General features: G+C 31.1%; 1 protein-coding gene and 2 long non-coding RNA genes across 3 annotated transcripts; 2 read left to right on the forward strand and 1 right to left on the reverse strand.

The window, feature by feature from the left end:
* The first annotated feature begins 15,395 nt into the window (after positions 1-15,395).
* LOC136068583 (uncharacterized) lies at positions 15,396-15,963 on the forward strand. Its single transcript, XR_010629939.1, has 2 exons — positions 15,396-15,663; positions 15,921-15,963. It is a non-coding gene; the product is annotated as an uncharacterized LOC136068583 (long non-coding RNA).
* Positions 15,964-17,533: 1,570 nt separating this feature from the next.
* On the reverse strand, positions 17,534-18,534 carry LOC136068582 (uncharacterized). Its single transcript, XR_010629938.1, has 2 exons — positions 17,896-18,534; positions 17,534-17,794 (listed from the first exon to the last, which is right to left on the reverse strand). It is a non-coding gene; the product is annotated as an uncharacterized LOC136068582 (long non-coding RNA).
* A 912-nt stretch (positions 18,535-19,446) lies between these two features.
* LOC112027296 (uncharacterized) lies at positions 19,447-22,706 on the forward strand. The gene is made up of 6 exons (XM_065775937.1): positions 19,447-19,559; positions 19,691-19,795; positions 20,531-20,644; positions 20,741-20,824; positions 21,223-21,294; positions 21,961-22,706. The coding sequence occupies exons 1-6, from the start codon at positions 19,482-19,484 to the stop codon at positions 22,237-22,239; spliced, it is 732 nt and encodes a 243-aa protein (XP_065632009.1). The 5' UTR covers positions 19,447-19,481; the 3' UTR covers positions 22,240-22,706.
* Positions 22,707-24,262: the final 1,556 nt, after the last annotated feature.

Raw genomic sequence — 24,262 nt, forward strand, 5'->3', positions numbered from 1 at the left:
ATTACATTACCCAATAACTTATTGTTGAATTTATATTTTGAAAATTCTACCATTGGATTATTTGTTTTATAAATTCTTAACCTGTATGCCAATTTTCATACAAATTGGATGTCATTTACTATTCGATCCATAACTCATTTTTTATGCATTATTTTAAACTATAAAAATTTGAATTTAAACAATTAATTGATGACATGGTTATTGATCTTTATCTCTTTTAAATTTTGCAAACATGTAGGATATATAAAAATAATATCATCCAACCGTGGATCTGTCAAAATTCACATCTAATTAAAAATTATTGAGTTTCAATCGTTCTTAACTCAAAAAATTATTAATTAGTGTAACATTATTTAGAATTACACCATCTAATAACTTATTATTAAATTTATATTTTGAAAATTCTAACACTAGATTACATGTTTTACATGTTCTAAACATGTATGTTAATTTTCATGCAAATTGGATGTTATTTATTATTCGATTAGTAAACTCATTTTTTATGCATTATTTAAATTACAAAACTTGAATTTAAATAATTGATTGATTACTGGACTATTGATCCCTGATCACTTTTAAATTTTGCAAGTATAGAGAATATATGAAAATAATATTATTCAACGGTGGATTTGTAAGAATTCGCATCAAATTAAAAATTATAAAATGGTGTAACATTATTTAGAGTTACACTAAGTCTAATAAAATTATGCTCCATTTGTTTCAACTTTCAAAGTAAAATATTTTACATGTAAACACATTTTAAGGTGTTTGGTACAACATGTAACAATTTTCTCACACAAACCACCAAAACCAGTGGCTCAGGCATTAGAGTTGCCAATACCAGAGGTCCAGTGATTGGACTGGTCGTGCTATTGACTTGATCGCTAGAGTAGTGGTTATGGTAACCAGACTGGCAGTGCCAACTATCAGAGCGGTGGCATTAATGATCTAGCCCACAAATTATTTGGGGGGGGGGGGGGGAAGAGTCACTGTGTGCGTCTTGTACAATGTTTTTTTAAGTTTTAAAGGTAAAACGTTTTCCAACTTTTTACAAAGGATTTTACAGTCGATGAAAAATATTTTATAAGTTTGACCACATTTTACATGCAAACAAATGCTTGAAAATGAGAAAATATTTTACTTCAGAACAAACAGAGTGTAAGAGAATGCATACATCTAGTGATTTAGGTAACAAAGCAACCAAAATCCACATAAGAGCATTCACATCAGTATGTCTACAATATTCTATCTATTTTTGCATAAGAACCTACTTGTTTTTATTTTACATAAACAAAATACCCACATTTGATCATTTATTATACACTCTCTTTTCTTTAAATAATCTTATTATTATTATTATTATTTCACCTACCCACATTAAATCTCTCTCTCTCTCTCTCTCTCTCTCTCTCATCCATTTTTGAAATTTCTCTCCTTCTCTACCCATCATTTTTTATCTTATTCCTCCCTTTTTCTTTCACCAAAAAACTCCAAAGAAAAAAACCTCAAAACTTCACTTCAACACAAAATCATATCAATTTGAGTCCCATTTTTGGCATTTAAAGATAAATCTGGGGCAAACTAGATCCTTGAACCAACCATCACAAACTCAATTAAGGTCGGTAAGGTCCAAATCTTTACTTTCTCTCTCATGATAGTGGCGAGCACTCCACCCAAACTTCCATGGCAGCAGCGACAGCAGCTTTGGCATGGGTTTTGGGTTGATTTGATTTTTTTCAAATGGGTTTTTTGTTGAGTTTTGTTTTGGATTGATTTTGAATTGGATTTGTGATGAGTTTTTAGGTTTTTTTGAGTTGATTTATTCTTCCTTTTTTTTTATTTTTTTATTGAAGAGAGTTAGGGAAAGAGTGAGAGAATGAATATAAGGGTGAGAGAGGAGAGAGAAAAAATTATTTAAATAATCAAATAAAAAGCTACAGTTTATGTGGTTACTGTAGCAATTTTGTATATTCAGAATATCATAGATTCACTAATGTGAATAGTTTTTGAACAAAAATATGTAAACTTGACTGTTGTTTCTATTTCACACCAATTGGTGTGATTGCTCTAAAAGTGAACCCTATTATGTTATACTTGCCTGTTATTAGATTTTGGAAAAGACTATTGGAGATGGTTAAGGTCCCTACTCCCTACTATGTATATTTGTTGTTTGTTGTTTAAAAAGGAAGAAGGATAAACTTCATTTCAAACCCTATAATTAGTAAATGAATATGATTTAATAGTTGTTTGAGTTAAATTTTACTTTAAGAAGTTTCAAATGAAAACCTACAATTTCGATATAAATAAAAAGGTTTCAATTAAAACCATTAAACTTATCATGTGTGATGCTGCAATTAATGAAAAAACGCATTATCAAAATGACGACATGTAATTTATTATAATAAACACATGTAATTTATTATATAGGGCACCATAGTAAAATAGTACCCCTCCTGTTTTGGTGATGTAATCAGGCTGGAGGCCTTGATTTTCCTTTGCCTGTAATTCAAAAAAAAAAAAAAAAGTTTCATACCTCCATTGATGCTATCAATATTAGTTACTTCCCTCTTTTGTTATTAGAATTTCTCTGATGTAAATAGAGATGCTAATATGGCCCCCTACTTCATTTATTGGGCTTTGATTGTAATTGCCTGAGAAACCTTTTTTTTTTTTTTAATAATTGTTAGGGTTCGTTTAATTTTGATTGTCATGGATACAGATGGGACAATCATAGGTGATTTGTTTGTTTTTGCCCAATAAGATTTTAACTCATGGATGTTTACACGTATTACTTTTAACTCATTGATATTTTCATTATCGGGTCTTAAAAATGGTTTAATAGCTACAACTCTGTTCATACATTTTTTTTTTCTTTTCACAACTATTAAAAGTGATAAACTGTTAATTATAGACAACTAGTGTATATATAATCCGTGCATATGCACAATACAATTAAAAAAAAAATTTACAATTACACACATATATCGATTCAAATTATACTCTCTCTTTATTTATTTATTTATTTATTTTAATTTCTTTTGGATATACATAAGAGTTACTATTTCTTTTTTTTCTTTTTTGTTTATTGAGTTTTTGATGATTTATCTATTTTAGACCATTGCCTTTTGCATCTCATTAACTCACCTAGAACAAAAAATTAAAAAAAATAAAAATAAAAAAACTTAAATAGGACACGTGGGCGCAAAATTAGACAACAATTAAATCTAATTTAAAACCTAATTGTATTTTCTCTAGCTTTCTAGTAATATATATATATTATATATATATCATATACTATATAATAAAAGTGGGTTTAGATGTCGTGGTTACGCCAAGTAGCTTTACCATATTGTAAATTCTTTTAAAAATTTTTAGATTTAAAAAAAAAATATATATATATAATATATATAATAATTTTCTTCTCCTATAATTTCTAAGTTGATAAAAATCTTAATTAAATTACAACCCAAATTCTTTATCTTATCCATGTAATCCTATTTTTAGATTAAAAAAAAATATATAATATATATATATAATTTTTCTTCTCTTATAATTTTTAAATTGATAAAAATCATAATTTGATTACAATCCAAATTCTTTATCTTATCCATATAATCATTATTTGTACGTGTAGTGTATTAAAAAAATGCAACAACTTTTTTTTTTTTTTAATTACTACACTACACGTAAAAATAAAACATATTATATATATTATATATATAAAAGTCTAATGCATCTTAAATGCAGTAATGTACTACACTAAAAAAATGTTTAATGCATCTTAAATTGTAGAATTTAGAGACATAGTGTAATCTAATTCTCTTATTGTTTAANCTGTAATTCAAAAAAAAAAAAAAAAAATCCAGATGTTTATATATATATATATATATAAAATAAACATATGTATTAAACTATTCGAATACTGTGGATTCCAGTTAACTCAATTGGTAACTTACACTAAAAACTAATTAACGTTTTAGTTTGATTGTGAAAAGAAATTATTAGGAGTAGACGCTATAAGTTGAAGATTTCTCTTTAAAAAAAAAAAAAACTATCTGGACACTAATACAAAACTTTTTTTTTTTTTTAGAATACTAAGTGTTTTTAACACACATGAGGAGAGTGGAGAAAGTATTAAAAAGAGAAATGATATGTCTACAACATTTTTACAACAAATCCTAAGTGACAGGTTGTTACTGGTTGTTATTATTGGGGCAAAAAAGTAATCTTAGTGTTAGTTTTAAATTTAAATTAATAACAACTAATCATCTATAATTTGTTGTAAAAATATTGTAAAATTGTTGTAGACGTAGTATCTCTAAAAAAAAATACTGACAATGGTGTACATCCAAAAGGAGTCCAAATCTTCTATTTCACCTTTCCTGCTCCACTATATACTCTACAAATAAAAGCATGCCACATGTCCATCTAATTTATTAAATCCTAAATTTATGCCTTCTATTATTTTAATTTCCTAAATATGATGGGTTATTTATTTATTTATTTAGGAAATTGAAATAATAAAAGGCATAAATCTTGCATTTAATAAAATAGATAAACATGTGACATGTTTTTTATTTGTGGAATATATAGTGGAGTAGAAAGGGTGGGATAGAAAATTTGGACTCATCCAAAAAAGGCTTAACTCTTGGATACAAAACCCATTTTTAAGTATTCATTATTAATGTCATCATCATAAATAGTCTATTAATAATGAAATGTCTCGTAGCTCAATATGGTAATTGTAGGGTTAGGATTTGTGGCCCAAGCCCAAAACAATGAATTTGTAGAGAATGAGTGAAAGAGCTAGGTTGATTATGGAATCGACAACAATTAATCACAACCCTCAAGCATAAACCAACATGAATTTACACGTAAAGAATTGGTGTCTGAAGAAGTATATTATTGATTATGTGGTGAATACAGATCTTAGGGTTACAATAAAGTTTTTTTTATTTTCTTCCCCCTCCTCCTTTCTCCCTCAGGAGCTTCTTTCCTTATATAACCTCCCTTCCCCTCATCTCCATCGTCCACTTGTATCTCATCCGTGAGTCTACTTGAGTATATGTCATGTCAAGCATCTTCTTTAGCTCTGTGTGAGTGGCGATAGGTGAGGATACACTGTTCAGAGGTCTTCTCCACATAAATGCGGCTAGAGAAGTTGTTGCAGTGCCTTAAATGCGGTGGTAGCAGCTTTTCCTTTAGATATTTTCTCATTCTTATTTCTCCAGATATACCCAGAGCTTATCTTGATCAGGAGGAGTCCTCGGAAGATCATTTTGACCTTTTATACGTTCAATTGATCCATACTATTCACGTCAGAGGAGTATAACCTCTTCGGACAGAAGGCGACCTCTTCGAATTGTAATCACTTTTCTTTCTGGGGGTCCCTCTTCCAGATGGGCCTTGTCCTTATCTCTCATTCTCTTCAGACGCATAGTAATCCTCACATGGGCTCTAGGCCCACTATATTAGATTGGACCTTTTTCTCCCCACAATAATTTTGGGTTTTTTTAACAAAAATGTTTAATTAAATCATCTTGCTCAATATGGTAATTTAATTGAAGCTTTCTCTAAAATTTAAAAAAAAAAAAAAAACTATCTGGACACTAATACAAAACCCCATTTTTTTCTTAAAATACTAAACATTTTTAACACACATAGAAAGATGGGAGAATGTCTTAAAAAAAATTGACAATGAGGTATATTCAAAATGACCTAACTCTTAGATACAAAACCCATTTTTAAGTATTCATTATTAATGTCATCATCATACATAGTCAATTAATAATGAAATGTCTCATAGCTCAATATGGTAATTTTTGGATGTTTTTAACAAAAATGTTTAATTAAATACTCTTGCTCAATATGGTTATTTAATTGAAGCTTTCTCTTAAAAAAAAAAAAAAACTATCTGGACACTGATACAAATTACAAAACCCTTTTTTTTTTTTTTTTTAAATACTAAATATTTTGAATACATACAGAAAGAGAGGAGAATATCTTTAAAAAAAAACTAACAATGATGTATATTTAAAATGACCTAACTCTTGGATACAAAACCCATTTTTAAGTATTCATTATTAATGTCATCATCATAAATAGTCTATTAATAATGAAATGTCTTGTAGCACAATATGGTAATTTTTGGGTGTTTTTAACAAAAATGGTTATTTAAAACCTCTTGCTCCAGTATTAAATTATTAAAAATAAATAAACAGATAAAATAATAAAATGATGCCAACCGGACAATCTCCTAATATTCTTAAATTCCAACAACAACCAAGAAGTAGCATGGATGGGATGTGAATGTGATAAAAAAAACAACTACCAAAAGAAAAAGGACATGGGTGGGTACCACTGCATCATTGTTTTTTTATTTTTAGTTTTTTGGTCTAGAACCACTGCATCATTATTCATTTGGCTTTGCAAACTTTTCAGCAGCATATATGGTCAATTTGTCAACATTCTAATCCACACATTAAAAGGTAAATATGCTTATCATGACCTCCTTTCCTCTCCTGAATTATCTTCCACTTTCTACTCATTTGCAATAAGTTTAAGACAACCCCATTTTATAGAGGATTAAAATTAAATCATTAAACTAAGATTTTATTTTTTGAACGTTAAACTATCGAGTAATTTTAGTACCACATAAAAAGTCACAATTTTTGCCATAATTATCTTATATGATATATTGTAACTAACTGCATGTTACTTTCATATGAACTTACCATTTTTAATCTATCACTCACAAGAGTGCTCTTTCTCTCTCTCTCTCTCTCTCTCTGTTAGTTCTCTCTCTCTCTCTCTCTCTGTTAGTTTGTTTGTGTGTCTTTGTGTTGATTTGTTTGTGTGAGTGTGTTTGTGCATATCAAGGAAAGAAGAAGATAATGAGGGAGAGCAGCAGTCTGATTTGGTTTTGCAAATAGAGAAAAGAGAGAAAAAAAAAAGAGTGAAATTAATAAAATATTAGGATTTACTGTAGCAAAATTGTAAATCTATGGTGATTTAGATTGACGTAGAATTTTTCGGAAAAAAATATGTAAAATTGATAACTTTTTGTATTTTACAAAGACTAGTGTGACTGCTCTTAGAATTTTGGTTGGAACTTTAATACCGAACTAAGGATGATGTGGAATGCAGAAATTATTATTTTTATCCCCAAAATACCCTCAAGGTAGATGCGAGCTCATAGATGCAGCCACTGGTCGCCCTCATTGTAGTGCCACTTTATCCTTAAATAACACAAAATGTCAATATCTCTTAATTCCTCTCAGCCGCCCCCAGGAAAAAAATAAATATATATATATATATATAACCAAATTTTATTCACTTGCGGAAAAAATATATACTAAAAAACTACCTAAAAAAGAAATATTAAAATCCACATAAAATAGTGAGTTCTAGTTAACTCAACTAGTAAAATTTCTCATACTCAAAAAAAAAAAAATAGTAAAGTTTCTAATGGTTGTATAAGAGACCTGAGATTCAATCTCCGTCTACACAAAAACTGATTGGTGTCTTGGTCTGATAATAAAGAGCTACTATCAAGAGCGGACGTCATAGGTTGAAACTCTCTTTAAAAAAAAAATCCACATAAAATAAAAAATATATATATAGTGTAATATTTAATCTCCTATAATATTGTTTTACATGTAAATTGTAATTTAGTATTAACACTTATTTAATCTCATGAAGGCTTTGAACGTAACACGTAATCTTTTTTTTTTCTTTTTTGAGAAAGACACGTAATCTTTAGTCTAACACAAAACCCCACGTTATCTCTTTTTATGTGAAAATAATGTGAATGTGTTGTGTCATATGTTTTTTTTTTTTTTTAATGACTTGTATTAACAGGTGCTTTTAAAGCAATTGTAATAAACTATATTAAAAAAATTTTAACACTATTTTTTAAAAAATATAAAAAACTATTAACATAATTAATTGCTTTATCATTTTTTCATAAAAATATCTCTAAAAATAATTTCTAAACCAATGCCTTTAAGAAATTAGTTAACATTTCACTTTTTTTTTTAATTAGAAAAAAAAGTAATTCCACTAATGGTTAATGGTTTTTGAGATGGACAATTTCTTCGCCAGATTACTTGTTTGGATAGAAAATGTGTCACTAGGCATTTAAGGTTGTTTAAAGTAATTTGACCTCTATGATCAATGATAATTAATTCTTAAGTATTAAATATTATACTCAAAATTCTTGACTTTTTTTTATTTGCAAACATAAAATACTTTATTATTTTCTCTTTCCTGAATCCCTAATAAAAAAAATTAAACATAATTTTTTTTTTTGCACTTAAAAAAAAAACAGTGAGAACTCTGCTCATTTTTATATAGGCAAAAATAAAAAACTGACCGTCTAACTCTCAATTTTTTGCATTTCAGTACTCTAACTTTCAGTTTTTCTAATTTTCAATTTTTGTCAATCCAAGACTTCGTTAGAACTCAATTAGAGACTGTCGTTAATTGAGCTAAAACGACATCGTTTTAACTTTTTTTAAATAAGTTTCAGAATTTAAAGAAAATACGAGTCTCTCTCATGAAGACTTAATCCGAAACACCTTTTTTCTTTTTAAGTAAATTTTGAAATTTAAAGAATATACAAGTACGAGTCTCTCTCATGAAGACTTAACCCGAACCACCTTATACTTTATGTCGTTTTGACACTTTTTTTTATTATAATAAATTTCAGAATTTAAAGTATAATACGCGTACGAGTCCCTCTCATGAAAACTTAACCGGAAACACCTTATACTTTATATTTTACATTTATTTCTCCTTCCTACTACACTGTGTGCACAGTTCAGGAAGTATAAATTAAAATAAAATTGCTAATAAAACTTTCTGAAACTTTCCCCAACTTCTCTTCTACCTTTTTTCACGAGCCATCCCTGAAACACAAAAACAAAAAACAAAGTTCTTCTAGGGTTCCAAAAAAGCCAAAGCTACGCTCTCTGTCGGTGCTTGTACTTCTCTTCCATAACCAGGTCATCTCCACTGCTCAACCGTTCTTTCTTTCTTTTTTCACAGACTGAAAAACAAAAGCCATTATTAGTCTCTGTCAAAAAAGAACCACTTTATTATTATTTTTTAATTTTTAATTAATTTAATTTTTTTTACTTTTTTAGAAGCGTATTTATCAAGCATATCAGCGTTGAACGAACAAACGTGATCGAATTTACTCAAAAGAGTCACTCAATTCCGTGATTTTTAATTTCTTTTTTTTTTTTTCCATTTTTAGACTGTTATGGAGATTCTCAGAGAGATTTCCCGGAAAATTTCTAGGGCTACTACTACAATTATAATACTAGTACCACTTCTACTACTACTACTAGTTTTGTGGCGGTGGTGATGGAAGATATAGGCTTAGTGAAGCAAGGCTGGAAATGGCTGCGATCGCAGAAGGACGCGTGCTCGCGTGCTCGAGTCGCCGTCAGTTGCTGTAAAGACAGGGTTTGCTCGTTTTTGGAGCGGCATTGGCCCAAGGTGTGTAGCGGAAGCGTTAGCTTCGTCAGGCTGCTTCGTTGCTCGGTGCTGCTATGGAAGAACTGCGTGGTGAGAGGGTTCCGATCGATGATCGCGTTCGGTTCGGCGGCGTTGCTGTTTATTATGTGGAGTTTCTTCCTCAGTCTCACTTCTCTGTCCTGCTTGGCCTATGTGATTCTCAGTATGGTATGTGATTGATTGATTGGTTGGTTTTGGTTTTGAGTTTATGCGATTCTTTAGTATATAAGTTTGATTAGTTTGTTTCTAGAGTGATTTAGTGTGAATCGTGTTCGATACGACAAATTTTAGTCAAATTCGAAGGTCGATTTATCTCCAGTCACTTTAGTGTAAACTTTAGTGACACACAAGATTTAATAGCATTTAAGTAGTGGAGATTGATTGAAATTTGAATGCATAATGATGTTGTTCTTGATTTCGAGGTGACCGCTTGTTATAGTAGTGTTGTTGGGTATTATTACCCTTTTTTTTTTGTTATGAAAGGAAAGGATTTGATTCTTTTATCAATGGATTGGGATAATATGGACTTCTTAGTATGGGAATTTTATGAATTTGTTTCTAGTCATTTAGTGTAAATTGTGTTGAATCTCAAAACTTTAGTCTACCACAAATTTCAATTACTTTTTAAGTAGTAGAAAGAGTTGTTGTTTTTAAAGTTGTAGTCAGTAACAAGTTTCAATGAGCATAACTGCTTATATGGTAAAGCCTATCCGTAGCATTGTGGTTCCGCATGCACAAATTTTTTATGGCTCTAAATTTGGTACTATCCATGACCTTTAGATAAGATTCTTGCATGACTTGATATTGAATATTTTTCTCCATAATTTGAATATCAATCAATTCTTGTTTTAAGAGGAAAATGAGGTGCTTGATATTCTAGGAACCTGATTTCTTTTTGCATGGTTGATATTATATTCTGAAGGCTTTACGAAAAGCACATGTGAGTCCATTCAACATTGATTGGTCTAATTATAGTATGTGATATTCATGCTTGATAACATGTTTGGGCTGCATTTTCTCTTTTTTTTTTTTTTTTTTTTTTTTTGGGGGGGGTGTTTGTCATAGGTTCACTTACACATATTGCGATGGGTGGGTTACTGTTCCTGTGACTAATTAATGAAGATGTGTTTGTGCTTCTTTTTTAGTTTGATTTACTGAATTTTGCGACAGCACAATTTTAGTCAGGTGGTATTATATGGTGAAACTGTATTGGAGATTTATGGTGCTAGTGCTATCAGAGATGTCTTGCAATTTGCAATGGCATTAGTGATTAGACAACCCCCAAATTAAGCTATTCCAACACCTTTTAGATTTCCTCATCGTCTTAAGCCCCAATAATGCGATTCTTGGATGCTTGGCTTCTGTTACTCCCCACACACTTGTGGAGATCTTTTATAAAGAAATTAAGTTTTGTATGGTAAATAATATAGACCATTTAGCCTTGCAATTGTTGTTAATATGGTTCACATGCTTCCAACATGAATCAAGAGATCCTGTAACGAACATATCTCTAGGTTACTACACTAAAAAATGTCTAATCCATATTTTAGAATTTTTTTTTAGATTTATTTTTTTAGGAAGAATTTTTTTTATATATATTTAAAATGATAACACAAGTTTAAAAAAAAAAAATTTGGAAACATGTATAAGATAACTAATTTACTTAGATTACGATTGTGTAACCATTAGTATTTTATTAAAAATTAAAAATTAAAAATTATAGATAAAAAATAATTTTAGAAAAAAATACACTATTGATTAGAATTTCACACAGAATTGGTATTTCTTTTGTAGGGTTAGGATTTGTGGCCCAAGCCCAAAACAATGAATTTGTAGAGAATGAGTGAAAGAGCTAGGTTGATTATGGAATCGACAACAATTAATCACAACCCTCAAGCATAAACCAACATGAATTTACACGTAAAGAATTGGTATCCGAAGAGGCATATTATTGATTATGTGGTGAATACAGATCTTAGGGTTACAATAAAGTTTTTTTGTTTTCTTCTCCCTCGTCCTCTTTCTCTTTCTCAGGAGCTTCTTTCCTTTATATAGCCTCTTTCCCCATCATCCTCATCGTCCACTTGTTCTTTATCTGTGACTCTATTTGAGTATATGTCACGTCAAGTATTTCCTCTGGCTCTCTGTGAATGGCGGTAGGTGAGGTTACACTGTTCAGAGGTCTTCTCCATATAAATGCGGCCAGAGAAGTTGCTGCAGTGCCTTAAATGCGGTGGCAGTAGCTTTTCCTTTAGATAGTTCCTCATTCTTATCTTCTCCAGATATACCAAGAGCTTATCTTGATCATTGGGGTTGTTAGGAAAATCATTCGGACCTTCCACACGTTTGATCAATCAATACTATTCGCGTCCGAGGAATAAAATCTCCTCGGACGGAAGGCGGTCTCCTCGGACGGCAACCATCCTTTCTGGGGATCCTTCTTCTAGATAGGTTTTGCCCTTACCATTTCCTTCTCTTCGGACGCACAGTAATCCTCACATGGGGCTCTAGGCCCACTATGTTAGATTGGGCATTTTTCCCCCCACATCTTTAATTCCAAACCATCCAATAATTTCTCTTATAATTTAACTTCAATATAATTTGAAATTCTATGTCTAATTGAACTTTGCCAAGTCCTAACTTCCAAGTTTTTTGGATAAACATGCATCCTAAGTGATGAGTTTTACGTTTTGTTCTTCTTCTTCTTCTTCTTTTTAAAAAAAAAAAAAAAAAGCATTAATTGTGATATTTTTTTTAATACATATCTTATTCCTAATAATTGTATTTATCTTATAATTCCTAAATTGATTAGAAATCTAGCATCTTCACAATTGAAAATTCTCTATATATACAGTTTTTTTAGTGTATTCTTATATATTCATATACACAACTTCTTCATATACGGCTTCTTTCTTTCTTTTATTTTCTTTTTTTATAAATTTTTTGGAGATAGAAACAATACTTATTGTTCTAATTGATTTTTTTTTCTCTCCCCCTTGTTAATAATAATAAGTTCATATCTCTCTTTTTGTTTGCAGTAGAATGCTTTTTTTTTTTTTTTTTTTTTTTTTTTTTTTTTTTTAAATACTAAATATTTTGAATACATACAGAAAGAGAGGAGAATATCTTTAAAAAAAAACTAACAATGATGTATATTTAAAATGACCTAACTCTTGGATACAAAACCCATTTTTAAGTATTCATTATTAATGTCATCATCATAAATAGTCTATTAATAATGAAATGTCTTGTAGCACAATATGGTAATTTTTGGGTGTTTTTAACAAAAATGGTTATTTAAAACCTCTTGCTCCAGTATTAAATTATTAAAAATAAATAAACAGATAAAATAATAAAATGATGCCAACCGGACAATCTCCTAATATTCTTAAATTCCAACAACAACCAAGAAGTAGCATGGATGGGATGTGAATGTGATAAAAAAAACAACTACCAAAAGAAAAAGGACATGGGTGGGTACCACTGCATCATTGTTTTTTTATTTTTAGTTTTTTGGTCCAGAACCACTGCATCATTATTCATTTGGCTTTGCAAACTTTTCAGCAGCATATATGGTCAATTTGTCAACATTCTAATCCACACATTAAAAGGTAAATATGCTTATCATGACCTCCTTTCCTCTCCTGAATTATCTTCCACTTTCTACTCATTTGCAATAAGTTTAAGACAACCCCATTTTATAGAGGATTAAAATTAAATCATTAAACTAAGATTTTATTTTTTTGAACGTTAAACTATCGAGTAATTTTAGTACCACATAAAAAGTCACAATTTTTGCCATAATTATCTTATATGATATATTGTAACTAACTGCATGTTACTTTCATATGGACTTACCATTTTTAATCTATCACTCACAAGAGTGCTCTTTCTCTCTCTCTCTCTCTCTCTCTGTTAGTTCTCTCTCTCTCTCTCTCTCTGTTAGTTTGTTTGTGTGTCTTTGTGTTGATTTGTTTGTGTGAGTGTGTTTGTGCATATCAAGGAAAGAAGAAGATAATGAGGGAGAGCAGCAGTCTGATTTGGTTTTGCAAATAGAGAAAAGAGAGAAAAAAAAAAGAGTGAAATTAATAAAATATTAGGATTTACTGTAGCAAAATTGTAAATCTATGGTGATTTAGATTGACGTAGAATTTTTCGGAGAAAAATATGTAAAATTGATAACTTTTTGTATTTTACAAAGACTAGTGTGACTGCTCTTAGAATTTTGGTTGGAACTTTAATACCGAACTAAGGATGATGTGGAATGCAGATATTATTATTTTTATCCCCAAAATACCCTCAAGGTAGATGCGAGCTCATAGATGCAGCCACTGGTCGCCCTCATTGTAGTGCCACTTTATCCTTAAATAACACAAAATGTCAATATCTCTTAATTCCTCTCAGCCGCCCCCAGGAAAAAAATAAATATATATATATATATATAACCAAATTTTATTCACTTGCGGAAAAAATATATACTAAAAAACTACCTAAAAAAGAAATATTAAAATCCACATAAAATAGTGAGTTCTAGTTAACTCAACTAGTAAAATTTCTCATACTCAAAAAAAAAAAAAATAGTAAAGTTTCTAATGGTTGTATAAGAGACCTGAGATTCAATCTCCGTCTACACAAAAACTGATTGGTGTCTTGGTCTGATAATAAAGAGCTACTATCAAGAGCGGACGTCATAGGTTGAAACTCTCTTTTAAAAAAAAAATCCACATAAAATAAAAAATTATATATATAGTGTAATATTTAATCTCCTATAATATTGTTTTACATGTAAATTGTAATTTAGTATTAACACTTATTTAATCTCATGAAGGCTTTGAACGTAACACGTAATCTTTTTTTTTTTTCTTTTTTGAGAAAGACACGTAATCTTTAGTCTAACACAAAACCCCACGTTATCTCTTTTTATGTGAAAATAATGTGAATGTGTTGTGTCATATGTTTTTTTTTTTTTTTAATGACTTGTATTAACAGGTGCTTTTAAAGCAATTGTAATAAACTATATTAAAAAAATTTTAACACTATTTTTTAAAAAATATAAAAAACTATTAACATAATTAATTGCTTTATCATTTTTTCATAAAAATATCTCTAAAAATAATTTCTAAACCAATGCCTTTAAGAAATTAGTTAACATTTCACTTTTTTTTTTAATTAGAAAAAAAAAGTAATTCCACTAATGGTTAATGGTTTTTGAGATGGACAATTTCTTCGCCAGATTACTTGTTTGGATAGAAAATGTGTCACTAGGCATTTAAGGTTGTTTAAAGTAATTTGACCTCTATGATCAATGATAATTAATTCTTAAGTATTAAATATTATACTCAAAATTCTTGACTTTTTTTTTATTTGCAAACATAAAATACTTTATTATTTTCTCTTTCCTGAATCCCTAATAAAAAAAATTTAAACATAATTTTTTTTTTTTGCACTTAAAAAAAAAAACAGTGAGAACTCTGCTCATTTTTATATAGGCAAAAATAAAAACTGACCGTCTAACTCTCAATTTTTTGCATTTCAGTACTCTAACTTTCAGTTTTCTAATTTTCAATTTTTGTCAATCCAAGACTTCGTTAGAACTCAATTAGAGACTGTCGTTAATTGAGCTAAAACGACATCGTTTTAACTTTTTTTAAATAAGTTTCAGAATTTAAAGAAAATACGAGTCTCTCTCATGAAGACTTAATCCGAAACACCTTTTTTCTTTTTTAAGTAAATTTTGAAATTTAAAGAATATACAAGTACGAGTCTCTCTCATGAAGACTTAACCCGAACCACCTTATACTTTATGTCGTTTTGACACTTTTTTTTATTATAATAAATTTCAGAATTTAAAGTATAATACGCGTACGAGTCCCTCTCATGAAAACTTAACCGGAAACACCTTATACTTTATATTTTACATTTATTTCTCCTTCCTACTACACTGTGTGCACAGTTCAGGAAGTATAAATTAAAATAAAATTGCTAATAAAACTTTCTGAAACTTTCCCCAACTTCTCTTCTACCTTTTTTCACGAGCCATCCCTGAAACACAAAAACAAAAAAACAAAAGTTCTTCTAGGGTTCCCAAAAAAGCCAAAGCTACGCTCTCTGTCGGTGCTTGTACTTCTCTTCCATAACCAGGTCATCTCCACTGCTCAACCGTTCTTTCTTTCTTTTTTTCACAGACTGAAAAACAAAAGCCATTATTAGTCTCTGTCAAAAAAGAACCACTTTATTATTATTTTTTAATTTTTAATTAATTTAATTTTTTTTTTACTTTTTTAGAAGCGTATTTATCAAGCATATCAGCGTTGAACGAACAAACGTGATCGAATTTACTCAAAAGAGTCACTCAATTCCGTGATTTTTAATTTCTTTTTTTTTTTTTCCATTTTTAGACTGTTATGGAGATTCTCAGAGATTTTCCCGGAAAATTTCTAGGGCTACTACTACAATTATAATACTAGTACCACTTCTACTACTACTACTAGTTTTGTGGCGGTGGTGATGGAAGATATAGGCTTAGTGAAGCAAGGCTGGAAATGGCTGCGATCGCAGAAGGACGCGTGCTCGCGTGCTCGAGTCGCCGTCAGTTGCTGTAAAGACAGGGTTTGCTCGTTTTTGGAGCGGCATTGGCCCAAGGTGTGTAGCGGAAGCGTTAGCTTCGTCAGGCTGCTTCGTTGCTCGGTGCTGCTATGGAAGAACTGCGTGGTGAGAGGGTTCCGATCGATGATCGCGTTCGGTTCGGCGGCGTTGCTGTTTATTATGTGGAGTTTCTTCCTCAGTCTCACTTCTCTGTCCTGCTTGGCCTATGTGATTCTCAGTATGGTATGTGATTGATTGATTGGTTGGTTTTGGTTTTGAGTTTATGCGATTCTTTAGTATATAAGTTTGATTAGTTTGTTTCTAGAGTGATTTAGTGTGAATCGTGTTCGATACGACAAATTTTAGTCAAATTCGAAGGTCGATTTATCTCCAGTCACTTTAGTGTAAACTTTAGTGACACACAAGATTTAATAGCATTTAAGTAGTGGAGATTGATTGAAATTTGAATGCATAATGATGTTGTTCTTGATTTCGAGGTGACCGCTTGTTATGGTAGTGTTGTTGGGTATTATTACCCTTTTTTTTTTGTTATGAAAGGAAAGGATTTGATTCTTTTATCAATGGATTGGCGATAATATGGACTTCTTAGTATGGGAATTTTATGAATTTGTTTCTAGTCATTTAGTGTAAATTGTGTTGAATCTCAAAACTTTAGTCTACCACAAATTTCAATTACTTTTTAAGTAGTAGAAAGAGTTGTTGTTTTTAAAGTTGTAGTCAGTAACAAGTTTCAATGAGCATAACTGCTTATATGGTAAAGCCTATCCGTAGCATTGTGGTTCCGCATGCACAAATTTTTTTATGGCTCTAAATTTGGTACTATCCATGACCTTTAGATAAGATTCTTGCATGACTTGATATTGAATATTTTTCTCCGTAATTTGAATATACCAATCAATTCTTGTTTTAAGAGGGAAAATGAGGTGCTTGATATTCTAGGAACTTGATTTCTTTTTGCATGGTTGATATTATATTCTGGAAGGCTTTACTAAAAGCACATGTGAGTCCATTCAACATTGATTGGTCTAATTATAGTATGTGATATTCATGCTTGATAACATGTTTGGGCTTGCATTTTCTCTTTTTTTTTTTTTTTTTTTTTTTTTTTTTTATATATATATATATAAATATTTTTTTTAAATCATGAGAGGAGGCCAAGTTAAAATTTTGTGTACCTTCTTCCGGTATTCCTGTTTCAAAATCTTTGCATCTATTGTCTTGTGGCGAGGGAATCCCAGTGCTTCATAATGATCCACGCAATTTAATATTCTTTTCATTTCATCAACTGAACTTGCAAGCTCTTTGACTGCTTTGCTAGAAGCAGACTCTTTGTGCTCAATAGTAACAGATGAAGTTACAGGTGGTGTGCTAGATGATTTACATGAGTGCAAATTTTCAGATTCAGTGGTAGGAATAAAGTACTCACACTCTTCAGAAAATTCATCCCCCAAAACTCTGGCTGATGGTTTCTGTTCTTCAGAGTGTGTGCTTTCACTCATTTTATCACACCATTGAAGCATAAAATTCAGTAAATCACTAGATAAGAATGCAAGGTTTATTGAGAGAAAAACACCATGCCATCCAACTTGAACTTTGACACAGTAACTGGCATATATAGCTGCCACTAAGACCACCAACCGTGCATGATTTAGGGAGAACAAGTAACCTACATTTGTAGGAGAGAGTACTTTCTTAATATAAATAGGAAATTAACAAAAATTTTGCACATAAAATCAAATCAAATTAGGAAAATAAACCAAGCCATACCTCCAACTACAAACAATGTCCCCATAATCCAAAAGTTGGCATACATCCATAAAACTAGAATAGCGAAGAGCCCCACAATAAAAATTCCAGGAGTATATCCCAAGTACTTAATGGCAACTCCAGCAGCTCCCTGAAATAACCAACCAAAAGTGCCATTATTATCACATTTCATCTGTATGATCAATTAAGTTGATGAAACCCTAGAGATATGTTCGTTACAAGGATCTCTTGATTCATGTTGGAAGCATGTGAACCATATTAACAACAATTGCAAGGCTAAATGGTCTATATTATTTACCATACAAAACTTAATTTCTTTAATAAAAGATCTCCACAAGTGTGTGGGGATAACAGAAGCCAAGCATCCAAGAATCGCATTATTGGGGCTTAAGACGATGAGGAAATCTAAAAGGTGTTGGAATAGCTTAATTTGGGGGTTGTCTAATCACTAATGCCATTGCAATTTGCAAGACATCTCTGATAGCACTAGCACCATAAATCTCCAATACAGTTTCACCATATAATACCACCTGACTCAAAATTGTGCTGTCGCAAAATTCAGTAAATCAAACTAAAAAAGAAGCACAAACCATCTTCATTAATTAGTCACAGGAACAGTAACCCACCCATCGCAATATGTGTAAGTGAACCTATGACAAACACCCCCCCCCCCCAAAAAAAAAAAAAAAAAAAAGAGAAAATAAGGGGGGTTTGGACCACAGTGAATGNAAAAAAAAAAAAAACCCAATTAAGATCTCTCTCTCTCTCTCTCTCTTCAACAGTTCAACCACATAGCTACTAGTTGGAAATGTAAGGATGGACCATCTTTTGTACATTTCTATTGGGCCTAGGTCTAGAAAGAACTTCCACTATAGTTGACAGTTGCCCTCATTTAGCTGGAAGTTGAGGTAGTTCCTTGCATGACCAAGGCCTTTCACGGCTACGTAAGACTAATAGAAATAGGAACCATGGAGAAGGGTGGGATTAATGGAACTGAGGGGAAAGTGAGTGGTCAGAGGAGTCCACCTTCCCCCCCACCATGTGATTGGAGTGAAGGTAAAGAGAATGAGAAGTGAGTTTAAGGGTTGAGGATTACCATTACATCATTATATCCCTATTTAAATGGTTTAACAAAAGTGAACTTTCACACAATTTACCCAATAACCTCTCTTGTCACCAATCGGTCCACTTTTGGAGGGATTACTTTAAGAGGGCATGGAGTAGTTTTGTGGCTTTTGCTCCCCTCCCTTTTCTCCTGCCAAGCAGATGTCCTCTCTCTCCTCCCCACCCATTCCCCTCTCTCTCTCTCAACTAGCATAGAGTTTGTCCCCTCCTCTTCAACTCAACCAACTATTTTTTAAGAAACTATCTGATGGTTAGTGGATTTGAAATGTTTAATAGAGTTAAGGTGCTTGACGATTCCTATGGCCAAAAGTAGTATTATCCTAGTTATTGAAAAAATTAATTATTAACTTTTAATATTTCTGGAGTTGAAAGCCGGTCACCATATCTATACACTGACCGTGCATTTTTCTTTTAATTGTATTTTTTTTAAGCTTTCCCTTTTACAATTATTTTTGCAGGCTATGCTTGTGCATCCTGATAAAAATATGGGAAGTTCACAAGCAAGCGAGTCCTTTAAGAAACTCCAATGTGCATATGAGGTAAAAGTCAATAAGAAGTACAGTTTTATGTGTTTTCTTGTTGCTACTTGATGCATATATGAGATAGAAATTCAGCGAATTTACGGAGGTTGTGGTTCCATTTGTAATTTATAATGGTCTGAATGTTACAGGTTCTTTCTGATTCCGTAAAGAAGAGAGACTATGATGAGCAATTGAGAAAAGAAGAATCCAGGACTAAGAGTGTGTGTCAGAGGTCCCATAGTACATCACATCAGGTAAATAATGTGGTATTGCTTATTGATGTAATTGCATCTACTTCTGGAATATTGTGTCACTGTTTTCTTAGAAATTTTGGGGTCTTCTTGATGAATCCACAACATGGTAATGACATTTATCCATGCTCCTTAATTTGTACATTTAATTCGACTGTTCCACTTTGCCAAATTTGTAAGGATATGTAGGAAACCATCTTGTGCATTTTGATTTCTCAGTGTGACATCAATAAAGCAAACTTTAGATGGGAAGGTCATATTTAATGAGTTGCAAGAATTATCTTTACTTATGGAAACCTGCCTTTTATTAATGTTTTTACTTTAATAAATGAAAGCATAAATATGTACTTCATTTCATGACATGCATGGGGCAGAGTTAAGTCTGATGCAGGACAGCCTAGGCTTCATCACCTAAGGGTTGATTGGCATCGCCACCAAACAGAAGCAATTTCATGAAGGAATTTTATTAATAATAATCTGGATAATAATAACATCACCAATAAGAGCCTTTTATAAAGCTTCCAGTAAATAAAGATAAAGATAAAGATAATATCCCATGAAAACTAATCCTAGTTGAACTCAAACTATAAATGAAAGTCTTAGTCTAATAAAATCTAATCCAAATACACAAGATAAGATATTCCCCCCAGATAATAGATTTAGTGTCTGCACCAAGGTCACTGATTCTGAGCGATAACCTCAAATGAAATTTCTTAACGCCACTGCTACCATGAGCAGGGTAATCAGGACTATCGCTCTGAAGAGTCGAGACGTATACAGTGCACCAAGTGTGGCCTTTCACATATATGGGTATGCACCAATAGGAGCAAGGCTAAGGCAAGATGGTGTCAGGTTACTCTCTCTCTCTCTCTCTCTCTCCGTCCCCACCCATCCATTTCTGCACTTCATTTTTATAGCCATGAGTTGTGAGACTTGTTTTGGCATCAGGATTGCTGTCAGTATCATCAAGCCAAGGATGGAGATGGATGGGTTGAATACAGAGGCTCATTGGTATTTGAATGTCCTCAAAAGGTAATTAATATATACATACTGTGAGTATGTATATTGAAGTATATGTATGTTAAGTTCCACCATATCATCACTACCACTATAATTAAACCTAACACTACCATGCTAAATTATGAGGGCATTTGTAATGTGTGCCTTAAACTATAAAATTCTGGTATCATCCTAACATGAGATTAATTTTTCATTTTCCAAATGCTCAAAATACAAGCTCACATGTTCTGGTATTTTTTTTTTCTTTTAAATTTCATGTTCACCATACTGTCATGTATAAAAAATTGTATTCACCTTATCGTGATGCATGTTTGCTTTGTTTGATTGAATCATTATCAATGTCTTTCCTGATTACAGTGATGTGATTAGCATTCGGTATTCATTTATAAAAATTTTTTATTGTCTTTTAGGTGGAAATACCACGTGCTTTTGTCTGTGCTGAGAGCAAAATCTTTGATGTATCAGAATGGGCTATCTGTCAGGTCAGTGGTTTGTATCTTTGTTCATATAATTCCTATAACCATTTGTTGTTTTGAGTTTTAGAATTTTATTTAAGGATGTTGCTGAAGTTAGTTTAATCAGATCTGCTAAGAATAGAGAAACAAGAGGATAATTAGGTCACGCAGAGGGCAATATATATATATATATAGTTTTCTGTTTTGACTCATTTAGGTGGGTATCCACTGAGGGCAGCATCAAATTTATTGGTGGCATATGTATTATTCTAAGTTTTTTGGCTGCATTTATGTGTACATTTTTATATCCATTGTGTTTTCTGAAAGATTATAAGAGAATGCAAAAAGCCAAAATTGGCCTTTTACAAATTATTTATGTATGCGTTACTTAGGACCCCCGACCCCCCATTTTGAAAGTAGCGAAACTTGCCGAAATATGGATATTGTCTCATAGACTGTAACACCTTGCTGGACTATCATTCACATATGAAATGCTGTATACTGGCTTGTAGTTTTCCTTTCATGAAAAACCAGGGATTTCTAACCCTTTGGACAACTCATGAAATTTTTGTAAGTGTTATTGTGTTTGTGTTGCTTCACTTTGGGCATAAAAACTGCTGGGGAAATGATCAATGTTTCTTTACATGATCAATTCCATCTTTAGTATTTTAAATCTTGAATTGTTCTGTGCAGGGAATGGCTTGTAGGCCCAACACTCATCGGCCCAGCTTCCATGTAAACATGGTTGGCCTGGAGAAAACTCAACGATCCAAGTCATGCAGATTCCCATGGGATTTGGATGCTGAAATGATGGATGAAGATGAAGAAGCATTTGAGTTGTGGCTTCAGCAGGCTCTGGCTTCTGGACTCTTTTGTGAATGCTCCAAACGCAGAAAGAGCTGGAGTCCATTCAACTTGCATCATAAGAAAGGAAAGAAGGAGAAGCAATGGCACCGAAGAACGTCATGCTGAATTGTAAAGGGTAAAAGCTTTGTTTGCCCATCACAAGGGGATTGCTCAGATCAAGGGTAAAAGTGATGGAGTTTGTACATGCGAATCCTAGTAATTCCATTACTTTTGGTGGGCTTGGAAGGCTCATAATGGGTGACATTGCTTTTCACAATTGCAAAGAATGTAGATTGATTAGAAACTTTTTTCTATCCATCTGATTCTGAAAAATAACCGAGTTATGAGAGCTATAGGTTGATTGAATTGATTTGCACAATGCTATGTGCCAGAGGAACCTGGTGTTTTCAGGTCGTTAACCCATGAGATTGAAAGCTTTTAGGAAACGGGTGGAAAGGGAAGAGATTCTATTCTTGCCAATAGAAAATGTAACCACAATCCAAGAACTGTAAAATTTTTAAATTTAGTAGAAACGTTTAGAACATTGTAAACCGCAGTCAAGTTGTGAAAAATGTGTAATCCGTATTCTGTAATGATCCATGTTTCTGCCTTACTAGTCATATATTAGATAACAATTGTGTAATAAAGAAAATATTTCTAATAAAATATTAGTAAAATATATTTAAAAAAAATATATTACTTATTGACATGACCTGTGTAAGATAGTTCTGTTAATTTTTTTTTGGTTATGGATTAGAAAATAATTTAAATAAATAATGAAAGTTTTTCAAAACTTTTTATAATGGAGTTTTAGTTGGAGTAGTATTTTATTTTCTTAAATTTTTTATAATAGAATTTCACTTAAAGTAAATTATGTTAATGATTGTAATATATTTATAATGAGTTATATTATATGACAAAATTATGTTGTACAATTTAAGTCACATAGTGCAAGTATATGTGTGAAATACTTGAATTAACTCATTTTAGTCCTATAATGTATGCACACTATGTAATATCTAATTATTATTATTATTATTAAACAAAAAAATAGTAGAAACGATAAGAACATTGTAAACCGCAATCAAGTTGTGAAAAAATGTGTAATCTGTATTTTGTAATGATCTATGTTTCTGCCTTACTAGTCATATATATTAGATAACAACTGTGTAATAAGAAAATATTTCTAATAAAATATTAGTAAAATAAATTAAAAATAGATATTACTTATTGACATGACCTGTGTAAGATATTCTGTTAAAAAAAAAAAGTTTGTTATGGATTAGAAAATAATTTAAAATAAATAATGAAAGTTTTTAGAAACTTTTTATAATGGAGTTTTAGTTGGAGTAGCATTTTATTTTCTTAAAATTTTTATAATAGAATTTCACTTATAAAGTAAATTATGGTAATGATTGTAATATATTTATAATGAGTTATATTATATGACAAAATTATGTTGTACAATTTAAGTCATATAGTGTGAGTATATGTGTGAAATACTTAAATTCACTCATTTCAGTCATATAATGCATGCACACTATAATATATTATTATTATTAAACAAAAAATAGTTTATTGTATTAAAATTATACAAAAATTAATAAACAAAATTTTAAATTTCTAGAAACCTTAAAACCATTTTGAGACTTTCTAAACTTTTGCTTAAAGCAATTTTGTTAGTTATTGTAACATATTCAAAGTATGTTACATGACATAAGGATAATAAAATGAAAAGAAAACAATTTTTTTTATTAAAAAATTGGTATAGCTTCCCAATTTTGCAAACTTTAGAGTCTAAACAGTTTTTAAAAGTAAGGCCTTTTTCAAAAAAAAAAAAAATCATTTTAAATCAACAACTTTGAAGAGTAACATAACATATTGCAAAAATTTGAATAAGGTTAGAGAGCTAGATGAGGCATCATTTTTGGTGATTTTTTTACGGGCCTCCGGCCGAAAACGTTAAGGCTGTGGAAATTTGGTTCGAAGACTTTGTGACAAATCTAGATAATATGTATTGTTATTTGGACTAGATAACAACTTAAGCATTATTGTTGTTTCTTTCATTATTTATTTATTTTTTTTTTTTGGATTTGCTCTTTGTGCATAGGTTGGCTCTGCAAACGGATTCACTTTTCAGGAGGAACCA

The sequence above is a fragment of the Quercus suber genome, unplaced genomic scaffold (genome assembly GCF_002906115.3).
Source record: "Quercus suber isolate HL8 unplaced genomic scaffold, Cork oak 2.0 scaffold_122, whole genome shotgun sequence".
Classification (NCBI taxonomy): Eukaryota; Viridiplantae; Streptophyta; class Magnoliopsida; order Fagales; family Fagaceae; genus Quercus; species Quercus suber.

What these genes read in the sequence shown, in the direction of transcription:
- LOC112027296 (XM_065775937.1), top strand. Translation starts at nt 19,482, where the DNA reads ATGCTTGTGCATCCTGATAAAAATATGGGAAGTTCACAAGCAAGCGAG. An exon ending in AACTCCAATGTGCATATGAG is followed by an intron (nt 19,560 to 19,690) that starts GTAAAAGTCAAT and finishes TGAATGTTACAG; the next exon opens with GTTCTTTCTGATTCCGTAAA. An exon ending in CCCATAGTACATCACATCAG is followed by an intron (nt 19,796 to 20,530) that starts GTAAATAATGTG and finishes TACCATGAGCAG; the next exon opens with GGTAATCAGGACTATCGCTC.